The following is a 25,882-nucleotide window of genomic DNA, read 5'->3' as shown; positions in this document are numbered from 1 at the left end:
GAGGAGGGGAAGGATATCTTTTGGAAGAATTCATTTCATTTAAAAAAACCAAAAATAAATTTAATTCAGCACCTAGTTTTCTTCACATTTTGATCATGGGAAGTTCAGGAAACGAGAAACTTTTTCATTAGTGTTTAACTACCAATTCATTAGAAAATAAAACTCTATAGATCACATGAGTAAAGAAATATCTTAATTCTAGGAGACTTTAAAATAAACTATGGCTGAATAATATACTATACATCTACCCAATAATTAGCTGCAACTGGCATAATATGTCTCTGGATTTTCTTAAATATATAAAAGGGCCTCTTACTCCAATGGAATAAATAAATCTGTAATCTCCATAAAAGGATATTTTATAAGTTTGTTAGGCCTTCTTAAATCTTCCATAAAAAAATGAAATTCCTTCATAATACGTTTTCAAGGAAGCACTTGGGTCCTGCTTTTTCCTTTCGTTTGCTTAAACCCAGTCGTAATGCTTTCAAAATAGCATCCATGTTATTAAGGACATTATAGCAATTCAATTGTACTAGTCTGTCAAATTCATCAGCTGTGTAGGTAAAGTTAAATGTCCTGTATGGTGAATCTTTTCCTTCAATTTGAAAATCAGCAAAAGTCTTATCCTCTTCTGATTCACGTTCTATTCCTGTAAATAGAGGAGGGAAGAACATATATTCTGTGAGCCTTAAATATTAGTTTTTCTCTGAGAGGTGGCTATTCTCAGTGCTTAGATCTATCGCTCAATGTACAACCATGTTTACTCCAAGTGGAACAAGACAATGATGTGCCTGATAAAACCACAATACAAGTACACTTCATTTATAAAACACCCCTGTGAAATATCTCTTAACATCATTCTTTGTAAGGAAGCAATTTCCCTGTGTCCCATACGTGTTTCTGCTTTATAAAACAAATTTGTTCACAATGTTAAAAGGCATATGGGATAGATTCTGTATAATGTGCAAATACTGCTGCTTTTAGAACAGTCTTTCATCACCTCAGTTCCCCAAATACTGAACTAGGGTTTTATTTCCAATCAGCATAGGGAAGATGGGATCATGGGGGGGGGGGGCTGTAGTCCAATATCAACTGAACGCTAAAATTTGGAAAATGTTACTTTGGAACATCTCATTAATTAATTTAAAAAGGTAAATTATGTCATGTCTGACTCTAGGGGGCGGTGTTCATCTCCATTTCTTAACTGAGGGAGACAGCATTGTCCAAAGACGCTTCCATGATCATCTTCTATTCCAGTTTATTTCCTCATCCAAATAGACAGCTTTTGATGTTTTTGTACAACAAATCCAACATTTTGCTGTAATTGACAGCAAGATACATTAAAAATTTAAAGAATTCATACCTGGCATTTTATATTTACGGAATGTATCATTAACCAGAGGGAAATGAAGGACTATGGGAGCCTTTGGGTTCTCAGCATCCATAAACATATAACATTCCTTAGGACTTTCTTCATCTTCTTTATTAAAAATTATTTGTGGGAAAGGAATGTCTCGTTCTCTACAGTATTTTTCAGTTAACTCCAAGATCTATAGTCACAGAATTTTTAAGCAATCATTAGAGTTTTTTCCCATATCTGACCACAATACCAAGCTAATATCCACCAAAGAAATAATGAGACAGAATTTTTTGAAAGTACTTCAATGCACCTATTGATAACTATGTGTCTTTTTCACAATCACCTAGCTTCCAAAGTGATGATTTCAACAGTAATGACTGTCTATAAAGAGGACTCAACCAATATTATTCTCCTAAACTACAATATAACTAGAATATAAATTATTTTCTAAATAGCTCCTATAAATCTAAGCTAGAAAGGAAGCACAAAACAGCGGTACACAAAGCTCAACAGTTCTGAAGAATAATTTATACTAGAATAAAAGTAATCGTAAAAACTGAACATATTTTTCAAATCTGCAATATTCTTAATAAGTTTCATTAAACCATTATTATTATTATTATTATTATTATTACTACTACTACTACTACTACTACTACTACTACTACTACTACTACTACTACTACTACTACTACTACTTCTGTGTGGCATGCAGGTCCAGCATCCAGATTTTGTTTACATTAGCTTCTCCTGCTCAAATTTTAATATTATTTTTTTTGAGGGTAGAATTGAACAGGAAACACACTAGTGGCAATTTAATAATAATAATAGTAAAGTTGGAAGGGACCTTGGAGGTCATCTAGTCCAACCCCCTGCTCAGGCAGGAAACCCTATACCATTTCAGACAAATGGCTGTCCAGTCTCTTCTTAAAGACTTCCAGTGTTGGAGCATTCACCGCTTCTGGAGGCAGGTTGTTCCATTGGTTAATTGTTCTAACTGTCAGGAAGTTTCTCCTTAGTTCTAGGTTGCTTCTCTCCTTGATTAGTTTCCACCCGTTGCTTCTTGTCCTGCCTTCAGGCACCTTGGAAAATAGTTTGACTCCCTCTTCTTTGTGGCAGCCCCTGAGATATTGGAACACTGCTATCATGTCCCCCCTCATCCTTCTCTTCATTAAACTAGATATACCCAATTCCAGCAACCGTTCCTTATATGCTTTAGCCTCCAGTCCCCTAATCATCTTTGTTGCTCTTCTCTGTACTCTTTCTAGAGTCTCAACATCTTTTTTACATCGCAGTGACCAAAACTGGATGCAGTATTCCAAGTGTGGCCTTACTCCATATATTCCTATAAAGTATACTGAACTGGCTATATACATTTGTAGTATTACAAAGATATTTTATGCATCTGACTTGGCAGGAAGAATGGCTAAATTGTGGAACTAGACTTCAATGTCTAGAATACCTCTATATCGTAAAAGAAATCTAACACTGAATTTAATTTAATTTGGAAGCCATTTTTAGACTACTATTTAATATATTAATTTGTACCACATTCAAAATCTGGGTTCCTCTCCAGAAAAGTCTTAATATTTTGGTTTTATTCTTGTTGTTAGTTGCCGACCCATCGTGACCCCATTGACAATGTTGCTCCAATGTTCCTCCAGGTCTTCCTGTCCAGGTCTTCCTGTCCTCTACCATCTTCTGGAGTCCATTTAAGCTCACTCCTACTGCTTCAGTGACTCCATCCACCCATCCCATTCTCTGTCGTCCCATTCTTCTATTGCCCTCAATTTTTCCCAGCATTAGGCTCTTCTCCAGTGAGTCCTTCCTCCTCATTAGGTGGCCAAAATATTTGAGTTTCAACTTCAGGATCTGGCCTTCTAAAGAGCAGTCAGGGTTGATCTCCTCTAGGACTGACCAGTTTGAACGCCTTGCAGTCCAAGGGACTCGCAGGAGTCTTCTCCAGCACCATAGTTCAAAGGCCTCAATTCTTTGGTGCTCAGCCTTTCTTATGGTCTAACTTTCACATCCATACATTGCAACTGGGAAAACCATGGCCTTGACTATACGTACTTTTGTTGGCAGAGTGATGTCTCTGCTTTTTAGTATGCTGTCTAGATTTGCCATAGCTTTCCTCCCCAGGAGCAAGCGTCTTTTAATTTCTTGGCTGCAGTCCCCATCTGCGATGATCTTGGAGCCCAGGAAAATAAAATCTGTCACTACCTCCATTTCTTCCCCATCTATTTGCCACGAATTGAGAGGGCCGGATGCCATGATCTTGGTTTTCTTAATGTTGAGTTTCAAGCCAACTTTTGCACTTTCTTTCTTCACCCGCATCAAGAGGCTCTTTAGTTCCTCTTCACTTTCTGCCATTAGAGTGGTATCATCTGCATAACTTAGGTTGTTGATATTTCTCCCAGCAATCTTAATTCCAACTTTTGATTCATCTAGCCCTGCCTTTCTCATGATGTGCTCTGCATATAAGTTAAATAGGCAGAGCAACAGTATACAGCCTTGCCAGACTCCTTTCCCAATTTTGAACCAATCAGTGGTTACGTGTCCAGTTCTCACTGTTGCTTCTTGACCCGCATATAGGTTTCTCAAGAGACAAATAAGATAGTCTGATACTCCCATCTCTTTAAGAACTTGCCACAATTTGTTGTGATCCACACAATCAAAGGCTTTAGCATAGTCAATGAAGCAGAAGTAGATGTTTTTCTGGAACTCCCTAGCTTTCTCCATGATCCAGCATAGTTGGCAATTTGATCTCTAGTTCCTCTGCGAAATACTGCCTGTACTTCTGGTAGTTCTCGATCCACATACTGCTGGAGTCTAGCTTGTAGGATTTTAAGCATAACTTTACTTGCATGTGAAATGAGTGCAATGGTGCGATAGTTTGAACATTCTTTGGCATTGCCTTTCTTTGGAATTGGTATGTAAACTGACCTTTTCCAATCCTCTGGCCACTGTTGAGTTTTCCCCTTAAATTAGAAAATTAAACTAAAAGTATATTATAAATTGTATTTATTATAAAAAAGATTAAAATTAGTAGTATGGGCATAATTTATCATCCGTTGTTCCTGATTCTTGTATTATGATTACAGTTTAATAGTGATTTTCAGATTTTTAAAACAATAAACATGCTCATCCTATTCCCCCCAAATAAATGCAATTCAAAATGTTTAATACTTACTAACTTTAACCCAACTTAATATATGCATAAAATAAAATTAGCATCTTGAAGGAAGATGGTCTTTGAGATGAAGTACCTTGGGATGGATGTACATTGGAAACACAGAGACTAAAGCAAAGAACAATTCACTTTGTACTTATGAGTCTTACCTCAAATGGTGCTTCCCAAGAGTAATTAAATGATAAAATCACATCAACATCTCTTTCTGGCTGAATTAGCAATGGAAAGGGAGAATTTATAGAAAAGCCACCATCTACTAAGTAAAGATTCTCTTCCATCGGAGTCAACATGTTAGGAAAAGCATCTAAGTGTGTTTCTGAAAAAAAGAAATATACTTCATTCTTACCAATGAAATGGCACAAAAACTACAACCCTCTATATAATCAAAAATATTTTAGAACTGAATGAAAGTTATTTATATTGGAATGGGGTAACTGGCTAAATTTTAGATCTAATTATCTCATTAATAGGTTGATTTGCCTAATGTGCATGTATTTCGTATTTAATTTGAAAACCTTGTGTTATTTAGATTGCTCTCTTCCTCCCATTTATACACACATATCCCAAAACATAATTTTTACACCACAAACTGACGGAGGCTCACTAATCCAAAATTACCTTTTGAGATGACAAACTTTTTGAAACTGATATAATCTCTGTGGAGGTATAACCCTTGCATGAAATTAAATGTTTCACCAGCAGTTACACGAGACTTGAAGAAGTCCTGGAAAATCTGTAGTAAGGGTCCACCTGGTATAACCAGACGTGTCTTCAACCTCATAGGATCCCGGAAATGGAATCGTCGACTGTCATCTGCAATCGCGGACAATACTAAATATGGTTAAACAGTTCAAATCTACTTATTGAATCTACCCTGTGAGATATTAACAGCTTTGGAGTAATCAGGTATTTCAACTATTATGAACACTATTTACATTTTCTCGTCCTTTATAATGATTTTGGCGAGCAAATCATTTTCTGATCTCATCTGGACGTAGAAGCTTAGCAGACCCACTAAGCTTGGATCTGATTCCAAGACAGAAGCAAGACTAAAGGCTACTCTGGGATATAAAATCCATATTCCTGGATATTTTACAAACATTTACGCTGAGCTAATATTAAGATTTTTATGAGGGACTGCAACAACTGGATTTCAGCTGCATCATCCACATAAGCAGGGATCGGCAATTTCTGGGTTTATGAAGGCAACATCTTTCTCCAACCAGCTTAAGAGTTAGAATCAAATTTTCAACTTTTCGCCCCAAACACACACACACACACACACACACACACTTTGGCCAGTTCTAAAAAAAAAAACAGGAGTAAAAGTCCTCTGGCAGTTAAAATGGAAGTAAAAACATGACCCAAAATTATAACATCAAAATTTAAAAAAAAAAGTTCTCCTCAAAAATAGTGAAGAATACACAATGAAAATGTCACATTTCAACTATGTATTTGGGAGCATGGGGGGTGGTGAGGGATTTAGAAGCAAAAGGGTAGAAGAGGGAGCAGTTTTTCAAGAATGATATTAAATAAAGAGAAACAAAATTAACGGTTTCATCCAGCAGTTAAGGCACCAGGCTAGAAACCAGGAGTCCTATGGGAGTCCTGCCTTGGGTATGAAAGCCGGCTGGGTGCCTTTAGGCCAGTCACTCTTTCTCAGCCCACCTCATCTCACAGGGATGTTTTTGTGAGGGAAATAGGAGGAGGAAGGAAGGAGTATTAGGTATGGTCTTGAGATATTATTGTGTTGAATTATTTATAAAAATAATAAAGGTAGGATAAAAAAATAAATAGCTGTTAGAAAACAAACATGGGAGTAATTATTTAGAACAGTATTTCTGCTTTCAAAATCATAAGCCTAGAACTGCTTAGGTGGGAACAAGCGCCCTTTGGATTACTTGTTAGAAAGGAAGGGTTAGATATTTCATAGGCATATATGCCTCCACTCTGCTTGGATCATTCACATCAGCCCACGTCCATGGCAAAGTCATAGTTATGAAAACGTTCACATACCTAAAAATAAAATCTAGCATTACAGTGTTAATTAGTATGCAAATTGGCCTTGCTTACCAATTACTTTGATTACATCTCCCAATGTTTCCAGAAAGGTGAATCCTGAGCCAACTACCTTCAGAAAGACATCGTCCAGACTAGCAGCAAAGGCACTTCCCCACATCCCTATAGAGTACACAAAACAGGGTTTGAACCTAGGCATGTTATAAACGGTACTGTGAACTAGACTTTAATTTAATTTATGCATGCCCTTCTGTAGCCTTAAGAGTTAACAGGCAAGATTATTTCAGAGATAAACTAACAGAAAGATTAGAACACATTTGTTTTTCAGTAATTGACTTTAAAGATACTGTTAATGCCTGACACTGGATGTAACTAGTTGCTTGGTTAATTCATATTTACACTTCAAAAAAATGAAGATTACACTTTCTGTCTGAAATATGCTGTATTGTTCATCGGTTAAGAGATAGCAAAGTCTGCCAGTAGCTATTATTATTAAAAGTGAAACATTCAAGCTTTTTAAAAAGTGATATAAAGAATTAGGTTCAATCAGGACTTCCGGTTCCGGATTGCAGCATTTGCAGCCGTGAGAAGAGACTGCTCTCTTCGCCGGCTGATTTCCCTCTGCCAGTAGACCCTTAATCGGGTCGAAAAGCCGCCCTGAAGGGGCGGCTACCGTTGAAGAGGTCCTCGTCGACTGTGGGACAGCGGCAGCTTCTTCCACAGTCCGAGATTGCTCCTTAGGGCCGACAGAGGAAAGATCGGCCAGTAAAATGGCCGATCACTTTGCTGCTGTAACCAGAAGTCAGAAGAACATCTAAGTGCAAAGAACCACCGTGGTTGATCTGGGTGAGATTTTTCCTTTCCTCTCTTAGTCCTTTTTTTTCCTTTTGGTTTCCTGCAAAAAGCATATTTTTTTTTTGGAACTATTTCCCTGTTTTAAGAGAGCAGCGTATGCTAGTGAGGGAAGAAAAGCTGTGAAATGGAATGAAAATTGAATCTAATTGACTATTTTTTGACTTTCATCTACTTTGGGATCTTGAAAAGATTCTTACTATTGAACTTTATTACTGGACTCAGCATATATGCGAAAAATATTACTTTCTTTTTGTTTTTCTTTCTTTTTCTGACTTTGACAACCTTATCTTTGGTGTCTGGAAAGAGTATTTTACAGTCTACTGAGGACACCTTGTGGAGAAATGTAAAACTGTAACTGTCTTTGTTTTTTGTCTGGTGATGAGTTTGGCTTTGACCTTCAGATTATCATAAAGGAAAAGACAAAGAAACAACAGCTGTTTTGTGGGGGTGGACACTGGCTAAATGTTTTTAAAAGATAACAGGTCTGGTCCTAGTTACCATTAAAATGGAGAAATCTTATTTACATTTCAACTGTAAACTTATACTGGAGAAAATCTATGAAGCTACTGAGCAAATATGTTGCCAAATAAGAGAGAGTACTACAGAAATAATAAACAGAAATTCTATCTTGAACTTACAAACTGATTTTCAGATCTTATCTAAATATTCTACAGACCAAAAAACAATAAAAGAGGAACCAATCATCATTAAAGAGGATTCTATTTCATCTTATATACCACCTTTTGAGATTTTTGATGAACAAAAAATGATTGTAATTAAACCATCTATACTTTCAGAATTAAGAGAAATGGACTTGCAATTACAATTGATTAAGAACTATGACAATGTTGTTAACCAACTATTAACTACAAAATTGGTCAGGAGTGAGTCTCCTATTCAGCAGAGTCAAATGTTGAGACTTGAATCTTTAAAACAATAAGGGACTACCTACAAAGGACGCAGGCCTCTAAAACAGAAGAGGGGACATTCTTCCCTGATTCAAATGCTACCACAAGGAATAAAAAGAGACTTATTTGTTGACATAGAGGCTTTGTTATGGAAACCGGATTGGCATAAAAAGAAAGCTAGAATAAGATTTAAGAGTGTGATCTAAAATGGTATATAATGGGTTAAAGGCTTTTTAGACACGGATTGACTTAAAGTTTAAGTTTGGCAAATAAAATACCAGAGATTATGATTGAAGAAAGACTAATTAAATGTGAAGTTAGCGAAAAGATGTTTGCTTTTTGTACTAATATGTGCATGGGGGATATAACAATAATTTGGATTGGATTTAAATGTTATTGAATGGGTTAAAAAAGTATTATATAGATTTTGATTGATTGATAGATTATAGATTTAAAATAGATTAGAAATGTATTGTTTGGAGCAATATTTTTGTTTTCTAGGAAGGAAAGCTATTTTGTAAAGCAAGAGGAATAAGAGGGATTTTTGATAAAAGAAGAAATGATATTAATAAATGAATTACTGATTATGTTAAAGAAAAGGGAAAGGAAAGACACCTGAAGTGTTAATAATATGATTATCTAAGCCAAATGGGAATATGGTAACTGTAAACAGTAAAGCTCAATACAGGATTTTGATTTATATAAATGAAATGCTATTGATGATTGTTTGGATTGATTGAATTATATTGAAAAACATATTAATTTGAATACAATATATTATTTGAGGGAACAGAGAGGGAGTCTTTAATGAGTTAATTTGAATTACATATGTATGATTTTGTTTTGGCATAACTGATTACCCTGTCACCACGTTGTTTCTCAAGCATTTGGTTGTAAAAAGAAAAACTAATAAAACTTGTATTATAAAAAAAAGAATTAGGTTCAATCTGAGATTTACCTCTGACAGCTGTATAATTTTAATACCTTTCCTCAATTTCATTCTCCAAATGTTGGAATTACAACTCTCATCATCTTCACATATTGGATTTTGTTTTGTTTAATAAAGGACAGCTTTAAAATCAAATAAGAAATACTTTGTGCAAGTTTCACTAGTGCGTGAGATGAAACTTTTACTTCAAATAAATTGTTTTTATTCTCAAATACAGCATCTATTTACCATTCGGGCCATTAGAAACATGTGGCTTTTGTTGTGCTGTTATAAAACAATGTGGAATGTAAAAAATGCTTGCTGGTTTGTTTGAATTTAGCAGGGTGGATGAAGGTTCATTTATAATAGCTTCTAAAGTGCTAAAAGTATTCAGAGGCTATAGATGGAATGAGTTCAGCCTTCAGATTTTAATATCATGCTATTTCCACACACTATACTAGCCCATGGTTTATTTATGTATTTGCCTTTGGATTAAGTACAACAAGCTTTGAAATACATACCCTGCAAATAGCAGATCCTGGGCTCAGGATGCTTCTTAATCAATCGTCCCATGAAAAACTCACTATCAAAATCTTCTGTTCGAATAAAAGCACCATATTTGCGGAATCCAACTTCATAGGGTGTGAACTCACACCATTCTAAAAAGAAAAACACCCAGCATAGTGAAAACATTAAGCAAAATCACTGTGTTCCAATTCAAGTGAAAAGTCCAGTCTTTACATTCACATGATCATTAGAATAAAGACTATACAACAAGGCCACTCTGCAATATTGTGCAACTGCTATAAAAGTGCTAATTCTAAAGACATCCTAGAAGATAAAATCTGTCCCGGGTTTTATAAGAAAGAAATACACCTGCCTTATTATACCTGCAAAGTCATCACCACGAACATTGGGCCTCACATTAACAGCTGCGTAGATTGGGTAGGGATTCTGCCCATATTTCACAGCTTCCTGTTGGTCAGACAATTTTGACTGGTCTTCCTAAACAAAAAAATGAATCACAGGATATATCATTTTTGAAGTGAAATTAGAGCTCATACCTTATGGATATATATTAGACACATGTCTATGGAGATTCTCAGTCATCCAGATCATGGTTATCCCAAAGTGGTTTTTCAAGAGGCAACTGGACTTTCTTGTTTTTCTTTGAAGATGTTTGGCTTCCCTGTCCAAGAAGCTTCTTCAGCTCTGTGCATAGATAAATGTCTATGGAGATTCTCAGTCATCCAGGTCATGATCCCAAAGGTGCTTTTCAAGCGGCAATTGGTGACCTTGAGGACACAGATAAACCTCCAAGTGGCCTCAATAATTCTCTAAAAGAATGCAAATGACCAGCCGTCTGCAAGGAATATAAATCCTTCCATTCCCCACCACCCAATCAGAGCTGAAAAAGTTCCTTGGATGAGAAGTGAAATGTCTTCAAAGAAAAACAAGAAAGTCCAGTTGCCTCTTGAAAAAGCACCTTTGGGATATATTAGACACCTACAATCTCAATGAGAGAACAAGACACACCCAATACAGTATGTTCCTCCTGATTAGATGGCTATTGTCAAGCATAAAAGATCAGGTCCACACATGAAGGTCCAGTTAAAGTAATTTATTACTAATCATGGCTATGAACAGGACTCTTTTCAACTAATGGTCAACACTTGTTTGGATTTAAATATCTGAAGATTTAGGCTTTGCAATATTCTCTGCATTTATATGTAAAGCAGAAAAATGCGTCTAATGAAAATCTGCACTTTTTCAACAGGCAGTTCTCAACAAGAAAGCTTGTTTCACCTTTCTTGTTTTATCCTCTTTGGGCATGTAGTGACAATATCTTGCCTCAAAAGAAGAAACACACTCCAAGGCAAAAGCTGTTTTTTTTCATATTCATGTTCTATATCCTGCCTTCAATCATTTAAATATTCAATTCAGAATTGGACTGATATTTGAGATTAGTACTTTTACAATAAGCAGTTACTAGAATTTCTGTTTGTTTTAGAATTTCAAAGAGAAAAGAGTATTAGTATGGTTCAAGCAGGAACAAATATGAAGGAATTTACAACACTAAGTTCTCTAAGACAGGGCTTTTCAACCTTTTCATCCATTGTACCACTTTTAGGATATGGCAACATCCGAGTACCACCAGTCGCCTAGCAAGGTGTCAAAAACTTGATGACCAAAAAAAAAAAAAGGAAAAAAGTGATACAGTACAGGTAGTCCTCGACTTACAACAGTTCGCTTAGTGACTGTTCGAAGTTACAATGGCACTGAAAAAAGTGTCCCCCAAGCCACAGCTGAGCAAGACACCTGCCTGCCCACCCGGCCGCGCTCTTCCTCCTGTCCGAGGTTTTCATTGTTGTGAGCATTTCTGTTGAGGATTGGCAGTGGGGGTGGGGTGGGGGGGTGTTTGGTTTTTATTCCCCCCTCTGCTGGGTGGTTGCAGCAGGTTTTGGTCACTTCATATGACCCTGGGACACTATGACCGTCATAAATATGAATCAGTTGCCAAGCATCTGAATATAAATCACAAGACCCTGGAGATGCTGCAACATTCCAGCTGATCGGCGCTTCTTCTGGGCTCAGCAGAAGCACCAGGATCAGCACCGAGCTCTAGCTGGAGCCTGGCGCTGATCCTGGCACTTCCACTGAGTCCTGACAGCCCCGAAGAAGCGCTAATCAGCTGGAAAGCGGCACTGATCCTGGCGCTTCCGCTGAGCCCTGACAGCCCTGCAGCTCCAGTCATCTCTCCCTCAGGCTTGTGCGGTGCTGCCACCGGTTCAGCTCATTCCCCTCCCCTGCTACCACTTTTCTAGGATGGTCACGTACCACTTGCCAGGTGCCAATGTACCACAGATGGTACCCGTACCACTGGTTGAAAAGCCCTGCAGTCTAAGAAGGTAAATAATAAAGATTCCAAATTTACAAGTCTCACCTTCTGTTGCAGGAAGTACTCAATAATAAGACCCCACAGATCGGTGAAAGATACTTTCCGCCCAGCATTTTCCATAGCATTCAGTTCCTGGAAATAGTACTTCATATGTTCTGAGGAGAAAGCTGCTACTTTGCTGCTGGATATTTTATCCTGCGCATTGCTGATTGGATCCTTGAGGTCCTTCTGTGACCATTCATGGTCTTGATACAATACTGATAAACACCTACAAAAATGTTGATAACTGATTCAGTATAACAGCATTGAGCTTAACTATTTAATAGATAAAAATAGAAATCCTGGAGAGATACAAATGTTCTTCTTTAAAAAAAAAAACTTGTGAAGAATAATGTCCAAGCTGGAAAAACTACTCTTAAGATTCTTAAGAGGAAATAAAATTAATCCAGACAACTATTTTAACTTTTTGTTGGTATACCTATACTTGCTTTGTTTACTATTGAGCTTCTGAAAAACTGTGACATCTCAGACTCAATTTTTACTATACTTTAAAACAATGTCCTTGCCAGGTCTTGTGTACGTTTGATGTTAAGGGATTTTTTTATTTTGATTCAGGTCTTTAGCATTAGATGGGTACAGTCTGAAACACTGCAGGAAAATGATTTAAGTATAGCTGAAAACCTGTTTCCCAAGTCCAAAACTTCTCATAAGGGGGGGGGGGGGAATCCTCATGTCTTATTGTAGCAATGAAACTCTTTAGAAGGGTGAGTATTAACCCAAAGGTTATACATTTTTTGTTTTATTTGAGTTATTTATACAAGAAACAATTTTTCTTGTTTTCTATTTTCTGAATAATAGACAACAATCATGTTTACCTGTTCAGTGGTAAATTGATAGGGCTACAAGACCAAAGATGAACAGGTGAGCCTTGTTTTAGACCAGTGCATGGCATGCACCATTTCAAGGCAAGGTGATAGTTAAACAATTTCATGGGTCTTTTCATCAACCTCTAATTAAATGCTAACCAATCATATTCTACAGTTGTATTAAGAAAAAAATAGGCTAAGAAAGGCTAAAATGAGCTTGACCGCATTATATATTAATGACAGACCTGGGCATTTTACAGCTTGCAGGCAATCCCAGTCTGGCCCATGGATCGCTGAAAGCAATGGTAGTAGTGACAGGGGCAGGACAGCAGAGGCGGTGGGATATGTCAGCAGAGGCAGTGGGACATAGGGGTGGTGGGGGCGAGGTGGCAGAAGCGGCAACAGTGGGAGCAGGGCAGCAGTAGCAGCCCTCCAGATCAGTCACAGATTATCATGTGGCCCTTTGGGAAAATTAATTGCCCATCCCTGATTGATGCCATTTATGGGCTGTTCCAGTCATGCAATCTGGCATATGTATGGGCACCATATTATCTGTCATACCATTGGCCTCCAAAATGAGAAAATAAAAATAGAAGAATCACTGGAGAATAACCAAATTTTGAAAAATCTGCTTTTTTCAAAAGATCTCATAGAGTTGTAAATAGGTAAGGCATAAAAACAAAGAAAATTAATAACTTTTCTAGATCCAAGGAGAGGTAGACAGTGCATATAAAGGCCCAGAACTGTGCAATCCAAAAGAGCATATCCAAACAATAGTTAGACAAGAAAAGGAACATTATTATTGTAAGAATCTACGTTTTTGGCTAATTATGTACTTGTTGAAGCAATAGAATAAAACATGAATTTAGCAAATGCTCCAAAGATCAAAACAATATCTTGTTACTATAGTTTCAATATAAGAAATACCTACCATAGATACATACCATGTAGAACCAGAAATTCCAGAAAGATATGTAATAGAATCCAGAAGATTTAGCTGCTGTAGACCAAGCAAACTTCCATAAAATGATGAAAGTGCTCTTATCCCTCCCCCAGATCCTAGGACTGCTACAACAGGCACCTTAAGAAAAAACAAGAGGGGAGAATGCTTAAATTGTTATGAAAAAAAGTCAATGAGGACACCCCTTATTAAAATACTGTGATAGTATATTTGAAGAACTTTTATAAAACGTAGTATTTTTGAGAGTCAATGTCTCACTTAAACTATGTCTAATTATAAATGAGTATACATACTTCACTAATTCCGATTAAGTGACATACCTCATTATTACTGAGGTCCTCTCTCAATTTGAGTATGCTCTTTAGTGCCTTAGATAAGATTTTCTTTCTTTTTTCCAAAAATTCTCGCTCTTCTTTACAGAGATCAAAACCAAGACGTACATCAAGATCTTGTGTGCTGGTTTAGAGAATAGTGTTGAAAAGAGGCAAGGAAATGAGAATGTGTATTTGAAAAGTTTCATATTCCATGCAGTACCACTGGAGAAAAATCTGTCAATTATTTCTCAATTCAGAAAATGGGAAAGTCATAAATAAAGATTCCTGTTCCTAAATCCAGCTGATATACAATAGTGAACTGAATCAAGCAATAGTCTGCTTTTATACACTCCAATCCAGATCAGATGAAGTCATATGAAAATTTTTAATTTACTAATAAAAGAACATCAGTAACAAATATTCCAAGTAACAGCAACACACATATATTTCCAATATATTGCAATATGTCATTCTAACTTTAAAAAATTGGGACTGAATCATGGACAAAACTATAAGAAATAAGATTCCATTTTGGATAAGATTCTTAATCAGCAGGTGTAAGTAATAAAAGGGAAATAAATTTTGTTGTTAATTCGTAGAAGACAAAAACCCAAAGGCCTAGTTTAAAAATCCTAAAATTAATCATGGCCATGTTCAAAAGGGGGGGGGAACAAAGTGAAAAGCACATAGACAGGACATTAGACTGAGAGAGAGAGAAAAGACTGAAGAGGGAAAGGATATCCATTTGTCTATTGAACTATTTATCGATCTTGAGGAAAATATATTTATCTGACAAGCAAAGAAGTGACATTGGGAGATTTTGTTGCAAAATCTTTAATGTTCAGTTTCAACACAAATGCAAGTAGTAGTAGTAGTAGTAGTAGTAGTAGTAGTAGTAGTAGTATTTGAATGTCACTTGACTCCTAGTGACCTTTCTTTGACTTACAGGTATAAATAGAAAAAAATTAAAATGAAGTCCCAGAGCAATATACAAGGAAAGTTTGTAAGCCCAAGCCAGTCCCCATCTGCAAAGAAGGATTCACTCACATTTCTTCAGCTTTCACCTTTATATCCACACTTAGTCCCTAAAAGGAAAAACAAAATATTCTGAAAGAGGTTACAAGAGAAAAAAAACACTGATTCAGTAATTAATTTTACAAAAGACCTTGTTGACCTGGCTTTCCCCCAGAGGCTGGGCCAAAATGCCAACAAACCTCAGCTTGTGTATGCTTTATGCTGTTGGATATTTTTTTTTTTTTAAAAAAAAACCTTTTTATTGATTTTTGACTGTTCACTATGTCTTTTTTCCCGTTCCTGTTCACCATCCAGAATATATTGGTTAAGGGGGAAAGTCACATAAATTTGATAAATGAATAAATAAATGAATTGCTGACTAGGTGATGCAATCTATGAAATATTTTACAGTAGAAAAAAAATGTTACCTTTCCAAGTGGCACAGTTATATCAACTTCCTTTCCCAGAGGTAGTAAATTCAAAGGAATATTCCCTGATCCAAGAACAGTACTGTGTTCTTCCAATTCAGGACTCACTCCGTCCTGAAAACAGACACAGCTTATTTCATATGGAAAGCATATTTGTAAGCATCGTAAAAGCTGAATGTGCAATCCATTCCTCACCTGAAGGACTGTAATAGTTCTTTCCAGCTCCACACTCAGTTCTGGGCACATCTGTTTGCCTATGTGAAAGACAAATGGGGTCCCACCGGCCTGATCGGGGTTTGACTTGCATGGCTCACTTAACTGTTTCTCATAAGATCCAGGAAGTGAAAGCCTGAACTGACTGCTTTCTAAAAGGATAGTAAGAATTTAGAATATATATATATATATATATATCTAAGAATTTCTAGGGAGGAGCTATTTTGACTCTCTCTCAACCAAACTATCTCAACTTTGCGTCTATTGGTCCTCTGGAATGCAGTCCCTCTCTCCTGGGAATCCAGACTACATTCCACCACAAAGATAGACTATAAACAGGAGGGAATCCAAAGAAGGAAGAGAAAAATGGCACAGTTTTACTGTATATTGTATAGCTGATTTTAACCTCTGCTTAATTGACCATAGAATCATAGATGTATGCGTGGAAAGAGACCTTGGAGATCACCTAGTCTAACATTCTGTCCAATGTCTACACTAATTAATACACATCCCTGACACATCATTCAGCCTCTGTTTAAACATTTCCACTGAAAGTGGAATAGGTGTGCAATCACTTGAGGCAGCATTTTCAACTGGGATTCAACAAGAGGTGATTAGGAGATCTGTGAGATTGGAATTGGGGGAAAAAAAATTTGAACTTCACACAATGCTAGCACTCACAATGCTGGGAATTTTTACATGCCACAACTCAGCTGCTGGCCTGCCACTTTGCAGTTCTTGTAATTTCATTTTATTTTTTACATTCTACAGTAGGTAAGAATTGTATTGCGAAGTATTCATATTTTTTTGCAATTTTATGCAATTTTTGCTGTGACCTGAATATTATTCCAAGTGTACCTGCAGGGTAAAAAGTTTGAGAAAGGCTTCCTGAGGCACCATGTTACATTATGCAGAACATTAATTCATATGATATATAACTGACAATTTATTAAATTGAAATGTTCATTGTGTTTGAATTAAAGAAACAACATTTAAATTTAATTAAATGTGGAAGCTAATTCTGTTAACTAACTTTTCTTTCTAAGAGTATTATAGTCAAGAAAAAATAGCATCACATAAATTTTGAGATTTTCTCTAACATAAATGGATTATCATCTCTCTTCCATGTTTATATAGCATTTCATTAATTCCTAAATGGTGGAGGAGGGGGAATACATCACCTGGAAAGGGAAGAAAATCCCTGAAGAAGACCACACACCCATGAAAAATAAAATATCAAAATAAGATTATCTCTGTCTTATAGATTGGGGGAAGAGCGACATGATGCAAATTTTAGGGAAGAAATTCATGCAGACTCACCCAGTTATATCATACATATAAAGAGAAGAAGCCCACCAAAACAAACATAACTTTGATTCAAAAGAAAATTTCACATATCCACAAAACTAACTGAGCACAAGTTGTTTTCTCTTTCTTACACATACTTCTAATTTTCATTCATTCACACCCCTGCCTTCTTTTAGTCTGAGAAAACTATGTAACCAATAAAATTATATTTCATTTGGTCTGATTTCACTGTTCTTTTTTAGAATCACCTCACTTGAATTTCACTTCATTTAAAGTGCTGCACGTCTATTAATTCACTAAGTTCCTAGATACAAGCAGAGTAATGAATTATCCATCATAAAATTATGACAAAAGAGAAAACATAACAAAATAGACCGACCTTGTTCTCTCATCTTTGTATTCTGATCATTGTTAATTGTCCCTTGCAAGTAAAGGCAAGGATAAGCCTATATGGAGAGAAATAATCAGAAATAAATATGGGTTTTGGAAACTGGATCTCCATTCGATTAAGTTCTAGAATAGTTAATGCAGAAAAAAATAGTTTGAATTGTCATGCTTGGGAATGTAAAGTATGGTATGTGTGGTTTTTCCAATGGCTAGCTAATTAATTATATTTAAAGATCATTTAAAATAGTGTATACTGTTCTCATGTTTTTTGCACTTCAAAAAAATATATAGCTATCAGGCATAGGTAACACAATGCAATGTCTTGCATTTGGAAAAAGCCTACTAAAATAACATTCACCTCAGAGAAAGGGATATTTACTTCTGTATCTGTATGAAGTATAAGTCTATTTGTTGGAAAACTCATTTATAGAGCAATAGTTTTCACCTTGTGTTTTGTGGCAACTGAGTTTGTTGAGCAGTTTAATCAGGTTGCCATTCTAAGTGAACTGACTATTCAAATAAATCATGTCCCAGAATTTTTTATTAGTACAGAAGTTTTCTAGAACAGACAAGTCAATCTAGAAGAGGTTATATGAAGATATAAAATAATTGGAGAAGATTTTTGTGATCAATTTAATAGTCTGCGATGCTTTATTAAAATTACAAGTTTTGCTTTGCTGATGACAATAAATATTCTTACTATGAATTTTATACATTTATACATTTCAGATTTTAATAGCGGCAGCAGATGAAAAATGCTTTGAATTTGAGAAATATTCTACTGTCAAGACTACAAGCTCTAACTTTACAATGCCACAATAAATGATAATTATAAAGTAGGCACTACTCCAATTTATTAAATACTCACCACCAGGACTCCATTTGTGATAATTTCACCAGGAGGATCAGAACTATGAATACAAAAGTATTACCATGAATAGCAACAAAATATTTTATGTTAATTATTCTCTTTCTTTTTGAGCTCTTTAATTTATATCTCAAGATTGCGATAGTTGTTTCCCATGAATGATAACTCCATTAAGTCCTAGTCAGCATACATGACACATTGTAGTCCAAAATTCTAGTCCTTCATTTCCTACAGTTGTTTTGCCATTAACATTTTTTTAAAAAATTACAGATCCTGCATATTGAGGACCAGCACAAATGAAACCTTAAGACTGTTTTCAATGAATGGACCAATCATCTATTTACTTCTCCTCCAGAAAAAATAACATGGGGTGGGGGGAGACCCACAAGTCTCAATAGCAATCATATGCCATTTGCAAGCAATTAAGATATTTATTTTTGCCTCCAAAGAGGAAGGAACTGTAATATTATTTTTTTTCCATTCTTTCCACAGACAAAGTTTTATCTGAAGAGGCAACATCAAGGTATTGTTCATAAGCATTTGTGTCCTATTATTTTACTTTGGCAAACACTGATTTTTAACTATGCCTGCATAGATCAGGCAGGATTTGCTTCAGCAATCTTTTTTTTTGGCAAAGATCAAAACAAACCCAATTTGTTTCAACAAGGTTCTTTAGTTTGATAACAGCAGCTTCTTCTGCACAGAAACTATTCCTATCCAATAAAGCAACACATCTGTCTTTCTGTTTACAAGTGTGGCATCACTTCACAATTCTGTTTTATAAAGGTTGTGTGCTTAAACACCTTTTGGGGATGAAGGAAAACCATAGGAGACTTGAAAAACCTCAAAATACATTAGTCCTATTAATCTTTTAGATGCAAGTCTTAAATGAATTTATTAGAGGACTTCCCAATCTAGAACTCTAGATTATGTGACTGGAAAATACAACAGTCCTTACCTTTTCTCCATAAAAAATTCTACATCCAATTCTTCCTTATCCTGGAGATAAACAGGTATTAAATTAATATATTATCTGTGAGCATTAGTATTATTATTATTACATTAAAATTAAGGACTAGACATAATTCAGAACACATTTGTATAATTTTCACAGGCTGCTCTGATCCAAACATTACAATAAATTTGACAAAATAAGGTTTCAGTAAAAAACATTCCAGCAGAAGTTTCATTTGTCTGCCAAATATATTGTATATCATCAATTGCAAAGTTAATAAAAAAAAGTGCAAATGAACTTTACATAATAAAGAAGATGTTGTTTCCAGCTTTATATTCCTTAAAAATTAAGTCAATCCAAGAGCTACCAACAATAGAGAAATTAGAAAAAAATCTGTAGGGCTGCATAATTTTCAAATAATGCAAATGAACATCCAAATTGAGAGATCCCATTTGGTTCTTCAAGCATCAAAACTCATCAAAAATTACATTATTCAGCTATAGATTGTTCCCTGCAACAGGAGGAAGACAGTTAATGTAATGATTAAAATATTCTTTATTTATGGCTAATGTAAGTATTCAGAAGCAAAATCAAGTTTAAACCTGACTTCTTAATGCATGGAGCAACAGAAAAAAACTAACTTCTTTTAGCTTGAAAGTGTTTTTCAGTGAATGGCCGGCCTGAATCCCTGTAACATCAAACACGACAGAAGTAAGCTCATCATTTATAAGAACATCTTCATCAAACAGAGTCAGTTCAAGCGTGTTCTAAAAAAAAACAGGAAAAAGACAAAAGCTAACAAGTAGAGAAAGAATTAAGTACAGTATGATGCTCCAGGAAACAAAAGTAAAATGTTTTGTTTTTAAAATATACGAATTGCCAGTTTTACTTAATCCATTATAGCTTTGGGCTTTTTAACAGAAAAGATTTCAATATGCCATTCCACTCCACAGACACAGAATTTGATAAGTAGGAGTGGATAAAAATAAGAAAATAATTAAATCATAATTGTTGCACTTCTGCACTGCAGGTCATACTTAAAAGTAGGCAAGCATTCCTATATTAACTGTATGGCAAGTTGATTATCTGCAGTAAGGTATGTTTAAAGAGATGAACTAGGCAAGTCATTCTTTGGAAAGCTTTTTGTTTTTTCTGGTTTGTAGCAAAAATTGAAGTTTTTTGTTAGCTTATTTTATCATGATAGACTATGATGCTATCAGAATGTGAACTTAAATGTGTGTTAAATAACTTTTCTGTTAATTTTTTTTTCTAAAAGACACACAATTCTTCTCCTTTGTTTAATTCTAGGTAGTTTGGCACTTATGTAAAGTGGCTTTGCACTTATGTAAGGTGGTTTTGTACTTGGACTTAGATGAAAGAAGAAATCATTAGGCAAATAGAAGACACAGCAAGGTCTGCCTAGTTTTACAGACAGTATAATAAAAACTAGCTACCTTCAGAAAAACTGAATCATACTGACCTGACAATAAAAATACATTGAGTATAGTCTAATGCTGGATAAAAACACGTAATAAAATTAATTATAAAAGATTATTAAAAAGATCTAAAATGTTTATTTATGTTTCTGGCGAATCCCCAATGCTGCTGCACAGAATCTAGCCACCTGTGCCGTGATCACTGCCTGCTCATCCTTAAGCAGCCACTGGAGATAAATACTTTCCAAACGACCAGGATACCTATCAATTATGGGGAGGATATGGTTTTTCTGAATAGCTCTATAGAAGGAACATCGAAGGAGTATGTGTCCAATGGTCTCCACCTGAGCCACAGGAGCAGAGTCTTTCAGCCAATGGTGTCTTTTTATATTTGCCGTACAGGACGGCCAATGGAAACGCATGGCACCATGCAAGCGAGAATGCTTTCTGGTGGTTTACTAACTCCAACTGACTAAGATACCTGGCAGGTGTAACCACGTATCTAATAGAGTCTAGAGCCAGAAATAGCGGAGCTATACCTAAGTCCACTTGCCTCTCGATGTCCTCTACCCTTTGATGCAAGGTTTGTTTTGCTTAGTCGTTGTCCAATTTGAGAATTGAGGCTGACGAGAAGCATTAGGCAAATAAGAGATTGCAAAATAGTGTGTGTAACACAGGATTAATTTTGCCAGGATAAACAGGCAAAATTCTGATTCTGATTCTCTTTCTTCTGATTTTAAGAACAGCTCTGACCTGTTAAGACTGTCTGACTTAGTTATAATAATTCATGACAGGCACCAAGAGTAACTTTGTAGCAGAAAAATGAATGTGAGAAACAGTCATAAGAGGACCATAATCAGAGGAGCGTATTGGAGGTTACTAACATATGATTTGCTATTAGGACTTTTTGGGTTTCCAAAAATATAAGTTTTTTCCTTCTACTTATTGTTCCATTTCAAGAGTGGAATCCTTTACTTTGACTGCGTCGTGTATCCTGTACTGAAAAGTTTCATTCCATTCCGGATTGCTGGAGTTGTCAATAACTCGAGTTTGATAAACAACAGGTGATGCAGTTGGCAGACGCAATTCCACGTAACAGTCAGCTTTGGACACTAAATGGAAAGAACAGATATGGGCAGGATTGTTAAATTAGGAAAGTCATCCACTTTTACATTTGGTCCTTCCTAACTTGTACAGTCTAAAAGTATAGTTGAAAACTGATAACTTTTCAAATCCCATTTTAAATAACTTGCAGCCACATTCTATTCGTGAATGATGCTTAAGTAGATGGTGATTCAATTCTCATTAATTTCTATATCACACTTTCTGGATTTTGTTCAATTTAGATGAAAGTTTCGTTTTCAAATCATGTAAGATTATGTTTTTCTGGAGCTAGAAAAGGAGAGAACTGTAATCTGCTGCTTCTAGTGGACCTTTCAAAAGTTTTAAATGCATCTTATTTTCCTCTTCAGCTGTATTCTGACATTTGAAAATAATTCTCCTTAAATAAGCATTGATTATATTAATTTTATTTACTCGCTCATAATTTTAGTTCCCTGCTTTTGCTACTGCTTTTCATTAGTATTAAACTTGTTTTTATGCTTTCTGTATATTCTAGGCCACAGTGAGATGAAGTATTTTCTTAAGATTTAAAATGTATTCTTTGAAATTCTCATTGTTAGTAATCAAATACAAATATCTTCTGATACTGCGACTCTACTGTTACAGAAAAAATACTTCTAATTATCATTTATTCACCATGACATACTGAGCATCAGAAAAAGGCATATTTAAGTAATCAAACTTACATAAAGCACATTTACATTTTTTTTCTGTTTTTTTACCTATTCCCTTTATTCTGTATTTAGGTACATGTTTGGAATATTTAATTGTCAGATTATTCTTACAGGAAAGGGCATAGCTTAAAAATGTTTTAAAAAAAGTATACAATGTGTGAACATCCTAAAAGAAAAGAAACACCATAGCCAGCCCCCTCAACATTATTAGGAAAAAGAATTCTCTGTATAAGGGACAGGACTTCCACTTCTTTCTGAAAGGTAAAGATAAAGATAGCTTTGAGCCAGGCTGACTCTTGGTGATTACACCATATTCAAGTTCCAGACTAAATTTAGGGGAGAATAACCATGCTTAATCCTGTACAAGGTATCCAATGTCCTTTATGTTCAACCAATTCTCAGACTACAAATGCTTTCCTATTCCCATACTATACTTCAGATCATACGCCAAAAGAAAGCTTTCAGAGCAAATATAGACTATCAAACAAACAAACAGAGAGCCAGTTAAGGAAACTGGGAGACTGTGAGTTCTAATCCTGCCTTAGCCACAAAGCCAGCTAGGTGAATTTGGGCCAGTCACTTTTGCAGACAATTAGCAGGAATTTAAAAACTGATTCAAAGACACACACACACACACACACACATAGGGCAAATATGGAACACCTCTTAATCCTTCTTAAAAAAAGCTTTGCCTTTTCCTGAGGTCACACAACAGCTGTGAAATCCCAGGAAAATACTTATCCCTTACTATTAGTTATGACTAGGACTACTGATTTAAGGAACTGTTCATCACCAATCAGTTGGTTTTCTACTACATGTATTATAAAGGTGCATCCAAATGAGAAACCAAACATCTCCAGATACTTACATAAATCTGTTCCTTTAATGTTCCTGGCTCTGAGGACTTTTACAGTGAGATTGTAATAAGGCTGCTTTTCACGCTGCAAAAATAATTCATCCAAATATTAACATGCAAGGGCTGCTATATCTGGTGATCTTAATTATCTTAATGACCTCTCCGTAGAAAATAACACACATAGCTGTACATGCAATATCAACCCCTTGCTATTTTTACCGAATACCCTCAGAAGTTTAAACTCATGCTGAGCAGAAATAGATCAAGTGTGTACATATCCTTCAAAGGTTTCTAAAATCCAGTTATTTAAATTCCCAGGCAAGGAAATCTATATGGTATATAATAGCCATGAACATTTACTTTCCTGTCACTAAATCTATTTATATTTTCCCATAACTGTTTTAATTCTCTCAAGAATTTGCTGCAGCAGGTAACGATATCTTGCCAGATTTAAGTAATCCCCTCCACCCCCATAAAGATAAGAATAGTTGGATCACATTGATATCAGGATGGGAGAATTTGAAACTAGACAGGAACATTGAAAAAGTCAGTGGCAAACCAGTCCTATATTGCTGTTAAGAAAACTTCAAGGATACTTCCATTCATACAATCGTTGAAAGTCAATCCCAAGCTAAAGAACACTTTGCCATTTATATATTGTTTAGTGAATCATAATGAAAGTTATGATTAGTCAACCATTTTACCGAAACAAAACTGAACGCTACCAGATACGGTAGAAGGAAATCTTCCTATTGTTTTTGTAAAGTTTTTATGATCCTGGGCAAGGTCTGAAAAAAGGTAAGCCTCCTTACCCCAATTTGATGTCTCAATTTCATTCCTTTTATTGGGAATACCAAATACACCAGGGGCCCCTTTTGGTGTCAGCCCATCCACTGAGAAGAATAGTGATGACCCTGGCCAAACTGGCAGGCCAGCAGCAATTTATGATGGAATCTGCCTTAAAAACTATTGGTTAGTAGTAGCTTTCATTGAAGTCAGCATAAAAAGAAAGAAATTTGTACTGACCATTATGAATTATGAAGGATTATGAAGCTACCCAATTTATCTAAGAAAAACTGTGCTGGATACATAATGAAGTATTCACAGTACACCGGTTATAAATATGAACAAGTGGTGCTGTAGGAAGACTCCAAGCCAGGTTTGGACACGCTGACTTCAACAGCAGTCATCATATGCAACTTGTATCAGATGTAATTCTTCAGAAGTATTTCTAAATTCTAAAGATGCAATCTTTAGATATAAAGGTTACACCTTTAGAATGTTTGCTTCTAAAGATGTGATCTTTAGCAGCAAACAAAACCTGATCAACTAAAGAAGCAGCCAATCTCTTTGGGGTGAAGAGTCACTCACCTAAAATGGGGAGTGGGATTAGCCCAATTTCTTTTTTTTCTTTTTTTTAATTTTATTTATAATACAATTTTAAAAAAAACATTGGATTTAACGTGACATTCCAGTATATACATTCTTATCAGATTATTCCACATTTTACAATCAATTCTTCATCTCTACATATACATCTAAGTTTTATATACAATACTTATTCTAAAATAACATATATTTCTATCTTAACATTCGTCTTTAATCCCAACCGTCCTCTTCGAATTCCTTAGCCCAATTTCTTCAAGGCTCAAACCTCGGCTAAGATAAAGGTGAGTTCGAAGCCGACTGCGTTATAATCCATTCTCCCATATTATTATTATTATTATTATTATTATTATTATTATTATTATTATTATTATTATTATTATTATTATTAATAATAATAATAATAATAATAATAATAATAATAATAATAATAATAATAATAATAATAATAATAATAATAATAATAATAATAAATAAATAAAACCTTTGCTTGCACCTAAACCTAAAGGCTGATTGCCTTTCCCTCAGGCTACCTCAGTTTCATGCGCTTCCTTCGATTAAAATAAAATGAAGGCTTTCGGTGAGGGGGGGGGAAACAAGGAAGAAGATTGACGCGGCCGCCAACTTCTTACGCCCGTGCGGACTTCTGCTTGGGAAAAGCTGCCCGTCGCATCACAGCCCACATTACCCGCCAGTGGTAGAGGCCAGTGTCTTTCCTTTCCTTCCCTTCGAGGAGGGCTGCGGCCACGAGGGGCAACATTCGGGGCGGCAGCCGGCCCAACAGCGTTTGGCGGAACATGACGAGCTTTGGGTCGCCTCCGTCTTCGGGAGCTGCGATTAACTCGCTCCACTTGGCGGCCGGACTCCAGGCGCGGACAGGAGGGAGGGAGGGAGGGAGGGAGGGGGAGCGTGGTTTCGAGCAGAGCAAGTGC

The 25,882-nt window shown here is 35.8% G+C and overlaps 1 protein-coding gene across 1 annotated transcript; it reads right to left on the bottom strand.

The window, feature by feature from the left end:
- Positions 1 to 370: 370 nt before the first annotated feature.
- Positions 371 to 25,749, bottom strand: LOC107295751 (cytosolic phospholipase A2 zeta-like). Its single transcript, XM_029285909.1, is given in 21 exon segments — positions 371 to 452; positions 454 to 649; positions 1,364 to 1,550; positions 4,703 to 4,869; positions 5,172 to 5,366; positions 6,627 to 6,734; positions 9,785 to 9,922; positions 10,154 to 10,268; positions 12,208 to 12,430; positions 13,973 to 14,109; positions 14,310 to 14,445; positions 15,351 to 15,388; positions 15,746 to 15,859; positions 15,941 to 16,106; positions 17,642 to 17,712; positions 18,522 to 18,564; positions 19,480 to 19,520; positions 20,118 to 20,243; positions 21,888 to 22,024; positions 23,577 to 23,649; positions 25,639 to 25,749. Coding segments are annotated over 21 exon segments (2,604 nt in total).
- Positions 25,750 to 25,882: the final 133 nt, after the last annotated feature.

This window comes from Protobothrops mucrosquamatus, unplaced genomic scaffold, assembly GCF_001527695.2.
Source record: "Protobothrops mucrosquamatus isolate PMUCROS unplaced genomic scaffold, P.Mucros_1.0 scaffold2474, whole genome shotgun sequence".
NCBI lineage: Eukaryota > Metazoa > Chordata > Lepidosauria > Squamata > Viperidae > Protobothrops > Protobothrops mucrosquamatus.
The sequence above is the reverse complement of the archived record's forward strand: the minus strand, read 5'-3'. Positions and strand labels throughout refer to the sequence as shown.